Source organism: Lolium rigidum, chromosome 4, assembly GCF_022539505.1.
Source record: "Lolium rigidum isolate FL_2022 chromosome 4, APGP_CSIRO_Lrig_0.1, whole genome shotgun sequence".
In the NCBI taxonomy this organism is placed as follows: Eukaryota; Viridiplantae; Streptophyta; class Magnoliopsida; order Poales; family Poaceae; genus Lolium; species Lolium rigidum.
This window is the reverse complement of record NC_061511.1, coordinates 262,650,007-262,668,179: the sequence shown is the minus strand read 5'-3', so window position 1 is coordinate 262,668,179 and position 18,173 is coordinate 262,650,007. Positions and strand designations below refer to the sequence as shown.

The following is an 18,173-nucleotide window of genomic DNA, read 5'->3' as shown; positions in this document are numbered from 1 at the left end:
ACCATCGCATCGCCCATCAGGACTGACATAGATCGACCATACCATCGCCCATCTGGGGATCAGGCATGTTGAGGATGATCCCGCGCCGCTCTGTAGCCCATCTCTCCATGCATAGGGCCTTAATTTTCCTGGAATTAGCAGATCAATCGTGTCTTGTTGGGTTGATTGAACCGTGCCTCGTCTGGAATCCTGCAACCCAGAGACAAACGAAACGCTGAATTTGCTGAATCCATAACTTGGTGGTTGACTGTGCATTTGCTAGAAGGCTGTAACTTAGATTGTTGTCACTGATATTCCAAGCTGCCCATTCCGCAGCATCAAATTAGATCATAGAATAGGAGACCAGAACCACATAGCTAAAATGACATGTTTGCCTGTAAGCTCTCGCAGTGCATACCTTGGGCCTTTATATTTTCTATTATGTATCTCCTTCATCTGCAAATCTGACACTGAAATTGTTCCACGTCTTAATTACATTCTCTCTAGGCATAAAATTAATCAATAACAGTGACAATTCATTTTTGAGATTACAATATTACATTAGAAAAATCTATAATACTGTGTGCATGATTACATTAGAAAAATCTTGGTTCTGACGAAGTGTGACCCTGGTTCGTTCGATTTGGTTCCGGAATTCGGGCAGTTATGTATCATATCCATTTGGGACGAATTTGATGTAATTCTCCAGTTTTAACTCTAGGAGATTTTGCAACTTGCAACCTATAGATGAGATTAAACTGTATTCAATCGCTTAGCGGAGGAGTTGAATTTGTGTAAGTTTCTACTAGAGGATAGGTCTTATACACTTCATGCTTTGAACATAAGGTACTCTCACAAGTAAATCCAGTCTGACTAGTCGTACTGACTCCTTTTCCAAGTTGGTGAATCATTGTATTAGATGCTCAACATGGATTCTAACTTTAATCCTTTGCTGATTGGACATTGTACTCTCGATGCTTTTACTGAATCTAGTCTCAACATGTATGTGGTTTATTCTCATCTGAACTGAAATAATGTTCATCTGAACTGAAGCATGTTCAGTATTCATCTAATATATGTTTTTGTCATTAGAAGTTCAGCATATCTTCACACATAAAAAGGTTATTGGTGTTTGTACAGTACACATGCTTCTGCTTTTGCATCATTTTTGTTTTTGATTATTGGTAATTGAATTTGTGATGATTATAACTGAAAAGGTGTGCTTAATGCATGTTCTGTATTAAAGCGTGCTTCTGAACATTTTGTACATTGTGAGTTGTGATCTTTTATAATTCAAACATGACACTATCCAGCTGCTTGTGCTTGCCTTCACAAAAGACAATTCAATGTGTGATAATAACTATGTGATGACAGACTTCTCTTATTTATTAGATGCTCTCAAATTCTTGTATAATGGTATCAGGCATGATGACCTGCTATCCAAATACTCTGTAAAATCTGCATTTGCCTGCAATCATACTATGGAACTCTGAATAGTTTTCGACTTGTGCCAGTAGATGATTCATGCTTTCGACTTGTGCCTTTTCTATATGTAATGCTACCTCTTCAAGGTAGTTTGGCTTGAAACAGAACTAGTTGGTAAGAGAGCCACATGTAGGTGCATTACTCGAATCCGAGGTGTTATGTTATTTGTGGTACCTCTGGTGGAAACAAAATGTGATCCATTCATCTTGTCTAAAATTATGTTGGACAGGCATACTATCATAGTCATTCTTGCATCCTTTTATTCCAAAAACAAGACATTCTAAAATATTGTTTCCAAGATTTTGAAGTGCTAAAGTATGCCTGCTTTACGTTTTCTGTTTTTTTTTTCTGAATATGACTCAATTTCTGAACGTACCTACTCAAGGGCATAAGGATGAGTTCAACGGTGGATGCTGCTGGTACACACCATATTTATTTCTTGATCACCTATCTGAATGGTGCACATCAAATATGGTTTGTTAATGCTATGTCCTTTTATTGTTTTTGTGTGCAGTAAGGAAAGGCTCTGTTGTCTTAACAAGGACGGAAAGTATAACCGAATACATAAACAAGGGTGGACAACCTAGATCTGGTAAACTGTTTATCTCACGTAAGTCGTCCCTAGCATTTGCTATAATGCATCAAATCCTTGTATGGGTTAAATTGCTAAATCTTCAATATTGCTAAATCTTGTACAGGTACTCAAGGACAATCTGACACTCCAGTGTCAGCTAATGACATGTGTGCCCTGGATGAATGGCCATCCCATGCTCGCCGCTATCGTGCGCAACTACAGGATGGTACTTTCTCTCCTTCAAATCTGGGTCCTCCGATCTGACACAATCTAATAACCAAGTCATGCAATACTTTTTTCTATGATTTGGGTTGTAGAAGCAGATGGACAGAAGAAGAAGAACGGGCGAGGTGTTGTAAAAGGTGTTAAAGCAGCTCAGAAGCGTTTTGCCAGCGGATCTGCGAAGCTAAATATTACATTCTCTGAAACGCTGGGTGGTACGATAGGAATGAACTATCGCTCATTCAAGGATGACGTGGTAGTGATAATGAAAAGGAAGGTACCACTAACCTTTCACACCTGTTCTAGCAAGGAAGTTGATTAAAATAAAATGTTGTGGCCACGTTCTAGCCAGAAAATTGGTTAAGATAACATTTGTAGTAGTATGCACAGCCAAAGCTAGCTATGGCACGAGCCATACCTTGCTAGAATGGGTCCTCCGCCACTGTATGGCATGCAAAATTAACCTGATGCATGTTCAAGTGCTTTGCCGCATTGCTTATTGAGATAATGCCTCCATAATGCACCTTTCTTGGCATAACCTGATTGCACTAGTCTTATTTATCTCATAAGTTATACAGATTGCATTCTTGCCAAATATGTTAATACTAGTACTAACTGGAGACCATCAAGACTCTAATACATATAATATTTTAGTATTTTCTTGAAATTACATACTGAAAGCATATACTTGATTGCAAGTAGCAGAATCAGAGCATCTTGTTTGCACTTCTGTAGATCACATCATGTTATTTTGTGGTTGTTTTAATTCTACTACTGTAGGTCGTTTGCACTTGTATAGGTCACACCATCTATAAAACATTCACTTAAATAGAATCTTTGTACTATTTTCACATTGTAGTTCATCATAGATATTGCCTTACATAATTTCATTAGGTATTAGCTTGTTGACACAACTTACTTGCTTTACATAATATAGGCTTGTAGTAATTTTTTTCTTCATTTTTTGAATGCAGGACTCAAAGACTTAGCTGGACAGGGGACCATGGTAGCAATGGACTTAACTCTGCTGGATTGCTACATTTTACATTAGTTGCATTTGATGGATATTTGATATGAGAATTATGATTTGTATGAACCTACATATTATACGCGTGGATTTGAATTTTGTAATTCAATGGTTGTATTTTTTTTATGGTTGCGATAAGCTATTGTCACAACTCACTTTTTGTTGCCATAGGTTAGCACCACGAAAAATATAGTGTTGCGTCAAATCCTAGTCGCCATGACTACATGCTTTGTTGCGTTAGGATGTAGCAATGAAGAACTTTTTATTGTTGCAATAAATTGTTACCACATTTTTTATGAATGATGTGATAACTATTTGGCGCCACGGAATAAAAATTTGTTGAGATAGAGTATCGCCACAAAACCTTCAAATTGTGGCGGTAATTTCTTGCGACAAACATTTTGGACGCTGCAAAAATTATGTAACACCACAATTGTGAATTTTGTTGAAACAAAGTATTTCCACGAAAAGTTCACATTGTCGCAGTAGCTTCTTGCTACAAGCTTTTCCCTCGTTGCGATAAGCATTTGGCGCCACGAAACTGGATTTTGTTGAAATAGAGTATCGCCACGAAATGTTACAATTGTCGCAACACCTTCCCGCCACAAATTTGTTTACCGTTGCCATACCTATTTATCGCGACGAGTGGAATAATTGTCGCCATAAGTTAATACCACGAGCGTAGCGATTTGTGGCAAATGGCTAATGCTACAAACCAGTAGATGTTGCCATAGGTTATCGCCACAGCTCGCTATCGCCACGAAAGAGAGTGCGCCACGAAACTTAGGGCGTTGGCATAGGTTATTGCCACAAATGTCTATCGCCACAAACTAGCAAACGCCACGACACGGCTGCATGTTGCGACAAGCTATCTCCACAAACCAAATTGTGGAGACAAGTGAGTGCTGCCACGGGAAAACATGTGGCAACTTCCCGCATGGTTGTTGCAATAGATCGCTTTGTTGCCACAATCACGTTTTCATTGCAATAGCCTATTACCATACATGTAATTGCAACGCTTGCCAACGAACGTCATTTCGTGGCAATAGGTGCATATTGCCACAAAACGGCATCTATTGCGACAATTTTTTTTGTTGCAATAGACCCGATTCCTTGTAGCGCCGCTAACTAAAGCCATGATCCATGGTGGAAGTTTCAGTTTGGACAATTAATCCTCAATCTCTTATGAGAATATTATCTGTTGTTGAATGCTTATGCATTAAAGAGGAGTCCATTATCTGTTGTCTATGTTGTCCCGGTATGGATGTCTAAGTTGAGAATAATCAAAAGCGAGAAATCCAATGCGAGCTTTCTCCTTAGACCTTTGTACAGGCGGCATAGAGGTACCCCTTTGTGACACTTGGTTGAAACATATGCTATGCAATGATAATCCATGTTAATCCAAGCTAATTAGGACAAGGTGCGGGCACTATTGGTAATCTATGCATGAGGCTTGCAACTTATAAGATGTATTATGCATAACACATATGATTTATTACTACCGTTGACAAAATTGTTTCTATGTTTTCAAAATGAAAAGCTCTAGCACAAAAATAGTAATCCATGCTTCCTCTGCGAAGGGCCTATCTTCTACTTTATTGTTGAGTCAGTTTACCTATTCTTTCTATCCCGAAGCAAACACTTGTATCAACTGTGTGCATTGATTCTTACATGTTTACCTATTGCACTTGTTATATTACTTTGTGTTAACAATTATCCATGAGATATACATGTTGAAGTTGAAAGCAACCGCTGAAACTTATATCTTCCTTTGTGTTGTTTCAAAGCTTTTTACTAAGAATTTATTGCTTTATGAGTAACTCTTATGCAAGTCTTATTGATGCTTGTCTTGAAAGTACTATTCATGAAAAGTCTTTGCTATATGATTCATTTGTTTACTCATTGTTTTCATCATTACTTCGAAACGCTGCATTCATCTCATATGCTTTACAATAGTATTGATCAAGATTATGATAGCATGTCACTTCAGAAATTATCCTTGTTATCGTTTACCTACTCGAGGGCGAGTAGGAATTAAGCTTCGGGATGCTTGATACGTCTCAAACGTATCTATAATTTCTTATGTTCCATGCCACTTTTATGATGATACTCACATGTTTTATACACACTATATGTCAATATTATGCTTTTCCCGGAACTAACCTATTAACGAGATGCCGAAGTGCCAGTTCCTTTTTTCTGCTGTTTTTGGTTCCAGAAATCCTAGTAAGGAACTATTCTCGGAATTGGACGAAATCAACGCCCGAAACCTTATTTTTCCCGGAAGCTTCCAGAGAGCCAGAGTGGGACCAGAGGGGAGCCCTGGGGGCCCCACACATGGTGGCGGCGCGGCCTAGGGGGGGCGCCCCCTACTGTGAGGGGGCCCCGTGGCCCTTCCGACTCCGACTCTTCGCCTATATAAGCCTCCCTGACCTAAATCTTCGATACGGAAAAGCCACGATACGAGAAAAGTTCCAGAGCCGCCGCCATCGCGAAGCCAAGATTCGGGGGACAGAAGTCTCTGTTCCGGCACGCCGCCGGGACGGGGAATTGCCCCCGGAAGGCATCTCCATTGACACCACCGCCATCTTCATCACCGCTGCTGTCTCCTATGATGAGGATGGAGTAGTTCTCCCCCGAGGCTAAGGGCTGTACCGGTAGCTATGTGGTTAATCTCTCTCCCATGTACTTCAATACAATGATCTCATGAGCTGCCTTACATGATTGAGATCCATATGATGAGCTTTGTAATCTAGATGTCGTTATGCTATTCAAGTGGATTTTACTTATGTGATCTCCGGAGACTCCTTGTCCCACGTGTGTAAAGGTGACCGTGTGTGCACCGTGTGGGTCTCTTAGGCTATATTTCACAGAATACTTATTCACTGAGTTATGATTTGAGTCGGATGTCTCTATGAAATTGTGGTGTGTTAGTACCTCCTATGAATGCTCACGAGTGACGGCGTGGGGTGTTTATTAGTACTTGGGAATACATCTTTAAGGTTTGCCTACATGATGAATTAGTGTTCGTTATCTTGCCAAAGAGTAATTCAGAATCGCATAGTGAAGTGCTTATTTATATTCCTTTATGATTGCAATGTTGAGAGTGTCCACTAGTGAAAGTATGATCCCTAGGCCTTGTTTCCGAATAGAAAAGTTACACCACAGAGAATTGCCTCCCACGCCAGCAAGCTATTTTCTGGCACCGTTTGTTTACTGTTTTACTGCATCTTTACTTCCTGCAATATTATCACCATCTATACCACTTGCATCTCACTATCTCTTCGCCGAACTAGTGCACCTATACATCTTACAAGTGTATTAGGTGTGTTGGGGACACAAGAGACTTCTTGTATCGTAATTGCAGGGTTGCTTGAGAGGGATATCTTTGACCTCTACCTCCCTGAGTTCAATAAACCTTGGGTGATCCACTTAAGGGAAACTTGTTGTTGTTCTACAAACCTCTGCTCTTGGAGGCCCAACACTGTCTACAGGAATAGAAGCGTGCGTAGACATCAATTATCGTTGTAACTTTCTATGCAAAAATTAAGGATAGAAGAGACATAATCTTTAAGGTCCTTACAAGCAACACAAGTTTCATAATTTTTAGCCATGAAGGATTCTATCTCAGAGGCTCCCATAAATATGACAAATTGTTCTACCTCTTCGAACCCAAAATGAATATAGCTATTCCAATTATAGTTCTTAATTAAAACTTCCTCACTAAAGCCACATTGAAATTTTAGATGTTTAGTATCCTGTTTAGAGCAACAGTTTATATCATGGCGTTTAAGCAAGATTTTAGCAATTGTATTCAATTTTTCTATCACAGCACTCATAACTTTACCCGTTCTTGATTCTCTATAATTATTATATAATTCTATAAGCTCCAAATAGGTTGTAGGCTCTCCCATAACAACAGTTTTTAATTTTTAGTTTTTTCAAATTTTTATGGATTTTTGGGTATATGAGAAAAGTAAAACAAAACAAAAACAAACTAGACAAAAGTAAACTAAGCAAAATAATACTAGACAGAAATAAACTAAGCACAAATAAACTAGACAAAAGTAAACTAAGCAAAACAAAATAAAATAAAACAAAAACAGAGAGAGAGGTAGAGTGTGGTGACCCGGCATACCACTGCATGGTGTAGTATGCAAGTCTGATATAACACCAATGAAACATTGTTCCACAAGTATTATATCGCTCAGAGTGGTACAACAGAAACATATGCGGGTCCAAGGCATGTCTATAGAATTACATACAGACTCTGTTACAGAAGATCAGCACAGCCTCCTACTTTACAATGAGGTAAAACTGCAAATAAACTCCAGGAGAACGACTCGTAGTCTAATCCTAACACGAACTCTATTTGTAGAGTATTTAACTAGCTACCAGAGGCTATGAGTAGATTCTAGCTAAATAGGAGCTAAGTTTAGGAAGCTAGTTCCTTCTATTGCTAATCTAGGTTGTCTTCTTGTTGAATGTGGTGTTTGACTCCTCTGACAGATTCATGTCCCTTGAAGTAGTTGTTGATTTCCTCGGTCTTCGAGTTGCACCGTAGATCCTCCTTCGTGGCCTCCATATCTAGCGGGGATTTAAGAGTGGGATGAGTACGAGCGTACTCAACAAGTTCATTATAGGAAAGAGGTGTTTAATGCACTAGCTACGGCATTAGACCAGAAAGTCTAATACCAATGCAGGTTTTCATAACCATTTCTTCAAAAGGTTGCTTTTATTCAGAAGAACTATGTCCGTCGGCCTTCACCGGTTTACTAGAACTTCATGGAGCTCCTTTCCGGCCGCGTTCGCAGTTCCATATCCCGGAACGAGGAGTGACAGGTCACGGTTCTTTACACTCTGCAGAGGTGTGTTGCTTTACCCATAAGAGATCTTAACCTTGGTGCCAACCGAGTCATGTTCTCGTCCACACTTCCTTTGGTGTGAGGCCCGGTATAAGGTCTAGCCAATCATGTTCCTCCGCTACCTCGAACACCCACCCTTTGTTGCATGCCCCGACCCTGGGTCCACGCCGGTCCCATTATTCCCATAGATTTCAGGGTGGACCCCGACCACGACGTCAATGCAGGGCTCTACCATACATTCCTACGCCGGTAGCTGCAACCCATCCTAGACCGCAATACCGTGGGGACTTAGGACTCCCCAGCCTCACCGCTTGCTCCTTCGGGTGACAAGTGTACTACGGACAATGCCGTGGGGACTTAGGACTCCCCAGCCTCACCGCTTGCCCCCTTGGATTACAAGTGTACTACGGTAAAGTGCATCCGTTGATGAACGAGAGGTGGAAACACTTTTGACTACTCCGTCCCACTCCGGATCTTATGGTTAACACGGATATTACGGCACAAGAATCACTTGACGACATTTGTTGTTTAATCCTAGATGGATATAAACCCTTGCAATGGAACCTCCACTATATCAACACAATCCATGGTTCCATTGCCCACCACATAGTCATATTCATAGTTATGAAAGTAGTGGTTTTGGTTTTTATGCAATAATGATAATTATAGTACTTTGCAAGTAATTTGATAAAGATACTCAAATGACATGAGCAAGTGATGAACTTGCCTTTCTTGACTGCAAGATTATGCAGGCAAGGTCTTCGATACGCAATAACTCCAAATTCTGAAATAGCATCATCGTCCGGTAAGGACGATGTTTAAAAGATTGCCAAGGATGCAATAATGCATAAGTATAAGATGCAATCGCTCTAAGCGTAACCTAACCCCGATGATTTAAGATTAGTGAGTTGATATGATTGGTTTTAGGGTGTGTTACACTTTTAGAGTGATCCACAAGCAAGGTTCTTATTCAGGTGTGATTACTTGGTATCATGAACAGGTAGATAATAACACACAGTAATCAATTGGGCACACAAAGAATGATAATTGGCATAATGTTAGCATGTAAAGAACAGTTATCAGTTTTAGTACTATATGGCATGGTTAATGATTAATTATCATATACTTTAAAAGAATAACTTTTGAAGAACATGTTCTTTGATAAAGAACAAGTATGATAATTAGGTTGGTGGGGTTCTATGGTTGTCTATGGTTTCATCTAGTTTCTGGAGTAAGTAGTAGATGAATCCCAACAAAGTTGGATTCCTCAACACCTAGGGTTTGTAAGGTTGAGTTAGGCCTAGGCTTCCTAAGCAATTATTTATACATGGTTGCTGTTAATTGTTGGTTCATCTTGTTGGGGATAGCTGGCTAGTGTTAATAGATCTTTATAAGCAGGGTTAATGATGATTCTTTATTTACTTCAAAAGAATAACTTTTGAAGAACATACTTCTTAATTAATAAGAAGTATATCAATTAGGTTTGAGGTTGTTTTGGTTTGCTATTTAATTCCCTAAGTAAAGATTAGTTGGTTCCTAAATAGGATGTTTGATAATTATCTAATACTAGCGAGGGTTTAGTGGGTATGGTGTATGATGCACAATTAATAGGCATGGTTGCTATTATGGTTCATCACAGGGGTGTGATGCTAATTAGGGATCAATAAGGATAATGGTTTTGGTAATAGGATCTAGGGTTTCCACTTGGTTGATCTTAGTTGTTCACTGATAACCCACAAGTATAGGGGATCGCGGCAGTCTTCGCGGGTAGTAAAACCCAATTTATTGATTCAACACAAGGGGAGACAAAGAATACTTGAAAGCCTTAACAACGGAGTTGTCAATTCAGCTGCACTGGAAACGGACTTGCTCGCAAGAGTTTATCGAGTAGTAACAGTTTTATAGCGATAGCGAGTAGTGAAATAACAGCAGCGAGTAACGAGAGACAGCGGTAGTGATTATAGTAAACAGCAGGATTAAAATACGTAGGCACGGGGACGGATAACGGGCGTTGCATGGATGAGAGAAACTCATGTAACAATCAAGCAGGGCATTTGCGAGATAATAATAAAACGGTGTCTAAGTACAAAGCAATCAATAGGCATGTGTTCCAATTATAGTCGTACGTGCTCGCAATGAGAAACTTGCACAACATCTTTTGTCCTACCAGCCGGTGGCAGCCGGGCCTCAAGGGAATCTACTTGGATATTAAGGTACTCCTTTTAATAGAGTACCGAAGCAAAGCATTAACACTCCGTGAACACATGTGATCCTCACATCACTACCATCCCCTCCGGTTGTCCCGATTTCTGTCACTTCGGGGCCATTGGTTCCGGACAGCGACATGTGTATACAACTTGCAGGTAAGACCATAAACAAGGAATAACATGATGAAATAATAACATGTTCAGATCTGAGATCATGGCACTCGGGCCCTAGTGACAAGCATTAAGCATAACAAGTTGCAACAATATCATCAAAGTACCAATTACGGACACTAGGCACTACGCCCTAACAATCTTATACTATTACATGACCAATCTCATCCAATCCCTACCATCCCCTTCAGCCTACAGCGGGGGAATTACTCACACATGGATGGGAGAAACATGGCTGGTCGATGGAGAGGTGTCGGTGGTGATGATGGCGATGATCTCCTCCAATTCCCCGTCCCGGCGGAGTGCCAGAACGGAGACTTCTGGCTCCCGAGACGGAGTTTCGCGATGTGGCGGCGTTCTGGAGGGTTTCTGGCGACTCCGACTTCTCCCCCTGCGTATTTAGGTCGAGGGCGATAAGTAGTCCGAAGGAGGGCGTCGGAGGCCGGCCGAGGGGGCCACACGCTAGGGCCGCGCGCCCCCCTCCTGGGCCGCGCCGCCCTAGGGTGTGGGGCCCTCGGGCCTCCACCTGACTTGCCCTTCTGGCTCCGTGAGTCTTCTGGGAAAATAGGGCCTTCTGTATAAATTCCGGGGTTTTTCCTGAAAGTTGGATTTCTGCACAAAAACGAGACACCAGAACAGTTCTGCTGAAAACAGCGTTAGTCCGTGTTAGTTGTATCCAAAATACACAAATTAGAGGCAAAACAATAGCAAAAGTGTTCGGGAAAGTAGATACGTTTTGGACGTATAAACTCCCCCCAAGCTTAGCTTATTGCTTGTCCTCAAGCAATTCAGTTAACAACTGAGCGATAAAAGAACTTCCACGAACACATTTGTTCATATGATGTAAATATTCTCATGCTATGGCTAACACTTAGGCAGTTCATAATAAGATACATGCAAATAAGATCATCTGATAGCTATGTCAATCATGGAAAGGTACCAACAATTAATAATAAGCATCATGAATCATGTATATAAGCAGGATTGCAATGTTCATAAAAGAGTATGATAGAGTGGTATCTCGCTTGCCCATATTTGATCAGCAAAACATAAATGCTCGGGCACCTCTCGAAGTTCATAGAAAGACTAGAAATAGTGATTGTCAAAGATAAAAGCATCAAAGTTATACCACAATCAATTATATTTTGAGACAAGCATATTACACTAAGAATGACGAGTTGTGCTCTCAAGAAAGTGCTCAAAGAAAGGATGGAGACACAACATAAAAGTAAAAGATTGACCCTTCGCAGAGGGAAGCAGGGGATTAACATGCGCTAGAGCTTTTCATTTTTAAAACAGGAGTAAAATTGTTTTGAGAGGTGTTTGTTGTTGTCAACGAATGGTAATGGGTACACCAACTACCTCGCCAACCGGACTTTCAAGAGCGGCTCCCATGAAGGACGTTATCTCTACCAGCAAGGTAGATCATCCCTCTTCTCTTTTGTTTACACACGTATTTTAGTTTTATTATGGGTGACACTCCCCCCAACCTTTGCTTACACAAGCCATGGCTAACCGAATCCTCGGGTGCCTTCCATCAATCACATACCATGGAGGAGTGTCTATTTGCAAAATTAAGTTTCTTACTGATGAATCAGAGCAAAACATGTGAAGAGAATTATTAATGAAGGTTGATTAATTGGGGCTGGGAACCCCATTGCCAGCTCTTTTTGCAAAATTATTGGATAAGCGGATGTGCCACTAGTCCATATGAAAGTTCGTCAAGATTAAATGACAAGGTTGAAAGTTAAACACCACATACTTCCTCATGAGCTATGAAACATTAACACAAATTGAGAAGCATTTTGAAGGTTTTAAAGGTAGCGCATGAGAATTTACTTGGAATGGTTTGAAATGTCATGCATAGGTATTTATGGTGGACACTCTGGAATAACTTGGTTTTCATGTGTTTGGAAGCACGAGCAGCGTTCCCGCTCAGTACAAGTGAAGGCTAGCAAAAGACTAGGGAGCGACAAATCAAGAGAGCAATGAATCGTCATAATAATGCTTGCGGCAAAATAAATTAAGCGAGGCATAAAAGTGATACAAGAACTCGAAGCAATGTAAATCATCGAGGCTTAATTGACTCTTGTTCGATCATATGCATGCGTGAGCATGTGCCAAGTTAATTCAAACGAATTATTCAGAGGAGGATACCACAATATCATACCTATTTATGAATAAAACAATGCAAGCAAACATCCATGACATGCTACTCATATTAATAAATTGGAGCTAAACGTGAGAGATCATGAACTACTAGACTTTCTTAAATGACATATACCTCACATGGACCAACTAAGCATGCTCACATGGATGAGTATATGTACAAAAATGAAAACAAATAGAGTTCATACCGGCCTCTCACCGTAATCAGATCGTCGAATATCGTCATTATTGCCTTTCACTTGTGTAGCTTGGATAATATGAAATGAAAACCACGCTCCAGCCACCGAATACCATTGAACTCATCATGAACTTTACAAAACCAAAGAAGAACAACAAATATTTTTGGTGTTTTCGAATTTGGAAACAAGAACAAAAGGAAACAAGCAAACAAAGAAAAATCTTTTTGGATTTTCTTATAGCAAATCAACGATAGCAAATAAATCAAGATAAAAGCAAGAAACTAAAATAAACAAGTGGTGAAGAGAAACAACAGAAATATTTTTGGTCTTTTTGTGTTTTAGGAAAGAAACAAAGTAAGAATAAGAAAATGAAAACTAAAAGAAACACAGATAAGCAAGATGGCAGAAATCTGCCAAAACTTGACAGCAGTACAGTAATCGATTTTAAAGAAAATGTGGTCTACTCATAATTATTTTAGGGTCTTATGAGTATCCTACATAATTTGAGATTAGCTAGCTAACATTACTTAGGAAATATAGGTAAGAACTGTTGACTCAAGTGTGTCAGGATTATTCTCAAGTGAATACCCATCTCAAGTCATACAAATATTTGGTTTACCTAAGACAACTCCCTATAGACACTACCAATCCTATAGGTCTCCTTTAAAGGGTTTTAATCCTAGGTCAAAGCATTTGCTCTGATACCAACTGTGGTGACCCGGCATACCACTGCATGGTGTAGTATGCAAGTCCGATATAACACCAATGAAACATTGTTCCACTAGTATTATATCGCTCGAGTGGTACAACGAAACATATGCGGGTCCAAGGCATGTCTATAGAATTACATACGGACTCGTTACGGAAGATCAGCACAGACCTCCTACTTTACAATGAGGTAAAACCGCAAATAAACTCCAGGAGAACGACTCGTAGTCTAATCCTAACACGAACTCTATTTGTAGAGTATTTAACTAGCTACGAGAGGCTATGAGTAGATTCTAGCTAAATAGGAGCTAAGTTTAGGAAGCTAGTTCCTTCTATTGCTAATCTAGGTTGTCTTCTTGTTGAATGTGGTGTTTGACTCCTCCGACGATTCATGTCCCTTGAAGTAGTTGTTGATTTCCTCGGTCTTCGAGTTGCACTGTAGATCCTCCTTCGTGGCCTCCATATCTAAGCAGGGGATTTAAGAGTGGGATGAGTACGAGCGTACTCAACAAGTTCATTATAGGAAAGAGGTGTTTAATGCACTAGCTACAGCATTAGACCAGAAAGTCTAATACCAATGCAGGTTTTCATAACCATTTCTTCAAAAGGTTGCTTTTATTCGGAAGAACTATGTCCGTCGGCCTTCACCGGTTTACTAGAACTTCATGGAGCTCCTTTCCGGCCGCGTTCGGAGTTCCATATCCCGGAACAGGGAGTGACGAGTCACGGTTCTTTACACTCTGCAGAGGTGTGTTGCTTTACCCATAAGAGATCTTAACCTTGGTGCCAACCGAGTCATGTTCTCGTCCACACTTCCTTTGGTGTGAGGCCCGGTATAAGGTCTAGCCAATCATGTTCCTCCGCTACCTCGAACACCCACCCTTTGTTGCATGCCCCGACCCTGGGTCCACGCCGGTCCCATTATTCCCATAGATTTCGGGGTGGACCCCGACCACGACGTCAATGCGGGGCTCTACCATACATTCCTACGCCGGTAGCTGCAACCCATCCTAGACCGCAATACCGTGGGGACTTAGGACTCCCCAGCCTCACCGCTTGCTCCTTCGGGCGACAAGTGTACTACGTGACAATGCCGTGGGGACTTAGGACTCCCCAGCCTCACCGCTTGCCCCCTTGGATTACAAGTGTACTACGGTAAAGCGCATCCGTTGATGAACGAGAGGTGGAAACACTTTTGACTACTCCGTCCCACTCCGGATCTTATGGTTAACACGGATATTACGGCACAAGAATCACTTGACGACATTTGTTGTTTAATCCTAGATGGATATAAACCCTTGCAATGGAACCTCCACTATATCAACACAATCCATGGTTCCATTGCCCACCACATAGTCATATTCATAGTTATGAAAGTAGTGGTTTTGGTTTTTATGCAATAATGATAATTATAGTACTTTGCAAGTAATTTGATAAAGATACTCAAATGACATGAGCAAGTGATGAACTTGCCTTTCTTGACTGCAAGATTATGCAGGCAAGGTCTTCGATACGCAATAACTCCAAATTCTGAAATAGCATCATCGTCCAGTAAGGACGATGTTTAAAAGATTGCCAAGGATGCAATAATGCATAAGTATAAGATGCAATCGCTCTAAGCGTAACCTAACCCCGATGATTTAAGATTAGTGAGTTGATATGATTGGCTTTAGGGTGTGTTACACTTTTAGAGTGATCCACAAGCAAGGTTCTTATTCGGGTGTGATTACTTGGTATCATGAACAGGTAGATAATAACGCACAGTAATCAATTGGGCACACAAAGAATGATAATTGGCATAATGTTAGCATGTAAAGAACAGTTATCAGTTTTAGTACTATATGGCATGGTAAATGATTGATTATCATATACTTTAAAAGAATAACTTTTGAAGAACATGTTCTTTGATAAAGAACAAGTATGATAATTAGGTTGGTGGGGTTCTATGGTTGTCTATGGTTTCATCTAGTTTCTGGAGTAAGTAGTAGATGAATCCCAACAAAGTTGGATTCCTCAACACCTAGGGTTTGTAAGGTTGAGTTAGGCCTAGGCTTCCTAAGCAATTATTTATACATGGTTGCTTGTTAATTGTTGGTTCATCTTGTTGGGGATAGCTGCCTAGTGTTAATAGATCTTTATAAGCAGGGTTAATGATGATTCTTTATTTACTTCAAAAGAATAACTTTTGAAGAACATACTTCTTAATTAATAAGAAGTATATCAATTAGGTTTGAGGTTGTTTTGGTTTGCTATTTAATTCCCTAAGTAAAGATTAGTTGGTTCCTAAATAGGATGTTTGATAATTATCTAATACTAGCAGGGTTTAGTGGGTATGGTGTATGATGCACAATTAATAGGCATGGTTGCTATTATGGTTCATCACAGGGGTGTGATGCTAATTAGGGATCAATAAGGATAATGGTTTTGGTAATAGGATCTAGGGTTTCCACTTGGTTGATCTTAGTTGTTCACCTTGGTTTAATGGTATGCATACTTGGAATGCTAATTTGCTAGTGATAGGGTTCTACATTTTATGTGGACATAGATATGTCTTTAGTTGCTAATTATGGCTCTATGGTAATGGAGTAACATGATCACATGTTCTAACCTAGGGTTTAGGTTAGAATTAAATTAAGGTTCACATGTAATAATGGAACTAGGGTGTGATGCATAATTGAATTAGGGTCTTAGGGTTCCACATAAAATTATGAGGTTATCACTTGGTTTATAATGGAACTAGGGTTTCCTAATTACCCTATAGGTCTATGATTAATAACTTCATTATCAAGTTGAAGTTATTAATAATGTTGAAATAAAATTAGTTTTGGATTTGACATTTATTATTTTTAATGAATTAATAATTAAGGTAATTATTAATTAGGTTTTGAATCTCTCTAATAAAGATTAAACAGGATATCAAATAAAGAAAATGAGTTTTCATGTTTTCTTTATTTGCTTATTGGTTTTATTTATTTTATCAATGTTTTCTTAATTTCAGAATTTTAATTGTATTTAGAATTAATAATAAATGCTTAAATTAATAGGGTTAAATAATTAAATTTTTATTAAAAATAAAAATTTCATAATATATTTTATTGAGTAGAGTTTATTTTTCTGAACATTTTAATATCTTATTTGGATTTTTCTGGGTTAAGATGAATTTGATAAATATTTGCAAAGTTTCAGCACTTTAATGAAATTTAAATTCAAACGAAATTTACTAAACACACCCGGGCTAGCCAACACACAGCCACTGACGAGTGGGCCAATGCCACATCAGCTGCCAGGGTGGTCTTGACTGGGTCAAAATGGCCGACGTGGCCAGGGAAGTGGCCGGCCGACGGCCGCTTGCCGACGACGGCATCGATGCAGGGCTCCCGCGCCCAACCTGAGTAGCAGGGAAGGCGCGCGGTGCTTCACTGAGCTAGAAGGTGGCGGCGCCGCTCCCTAATGGTCGCCGGAGTAGCTCCGGCAAGCACGAACAGCGGCGGCGCACGGCGGTCTACGGCGGTGGCAGGCTACAGGGCATGCTGGGACCAAATAAGGGGCTTGGGAGACGCGTGAGCTCACCCTCGTTGCGTAGAGATGTTCAGGCGAGGCAGGGGTGGCCGGACGGCGAGGCGACGGTCACGGCAGTGCTCGGCCGTCTGCGGGGAAGACGAGCTCGATACGGTTGATCTTGACCGCCTCGGCCCGATTCCTTGCGCCAGATGATGGAGTCGAGGATGGCGGTGATGATAGCGTCCTCGGCGAGGTACGGGGATGCCCCAATCGGCGGTGGTGGCGGTGACCAGGGTGAACTAGGGTTTCGAGTTGGGGCGGAAGTAGAGCAGAAGAGGGGAAATGGAGGACTCATGTGCGTTTTATACGGACTTTGGCGTGTGCTGGCAGTCAAAATCGGCGGCGACGACGCGGGACGTGGAGCTCACAGCGCCGTGGCGCTCTCCAGGGCGTCGACGGTGGCGAAGACAAAGACGACGTCTTCATCTCGGATCTTATCCTCCCGAAGCAGTACTTGGGCTGGGTCTGTAATGGTCTGGGCCGAGTGTTGGGCTGCTGCTGGGCTCTGGTGCTGGGCTGCCGTGGCCTGCCCAGGTAAACACCCCTCTTTTCTCTTTTTCTTTTCTATTCTTGTATTTACTGTTTTCAATTTTATTTGAATTCTGGTTTTAATTCAGCTTTGAATTCTAAATTTTACTTGCAGGTTTTTATTAGGTTAATTCATTAAGATGTAGTGCAATGACTATTACACCACTCTTTTATTTAAAACAAGGATTTTATTTTTTAGTATATTGCATACTTTTGGGCTTATTCAAAATATCAATTAAGCATGAATATAGGGTTTCTTTGAAATTCATTTTTCTCTTAAGAATTCCAATCTCTTTTGAATTATTAGAGTTGATGATTTCTACTCCAAGTATTTTAGAAGTTAACATTAGGACTTGATTCTTATTTGAGAGTTTGATCACTTGCATAATATTTTATATGATCAACTATTTATTATAGTTTTGTAAACTCTCTTATAACTCCCATTCAAGGTTAACACTCTTATTATCTTTGAAAATGTCTAAAGTAGATATTGTCCCA

General features: G+C 40.4%; 1 protein-coding gene across 1 annotated transcript; it reads left to right on the top strand.

Annotated features, from left to right (window-relative positions):
- The first annotated feature begins 1,852 nt into the window (after positions 1 to 1,852).
- On the top strand, positions 1,853 to 3,249 carry LOC124648682. The gene is made up of 5 exons (XM_047188398.1): positions 1,853 to 1,883; positions 1,979 to 2,056; positions 2,163 to 2,264; positions 2,356 to 2,537; positions 3,235 to 3,249. The coding sequence occupies exons 1-5, from the start codon at positions 1,859 to 1,861 to the stop codon at positions 3,247 to 3,249; spliced, it is 402 nt and encodes a 133-aa protein (XP_047044354.1). The 5' UTR covers positions 1,853 to 1,858.
- The last annotated feature ends 14,924 nt before the right edge of the window (positions 3,250 to 18,173 follow it).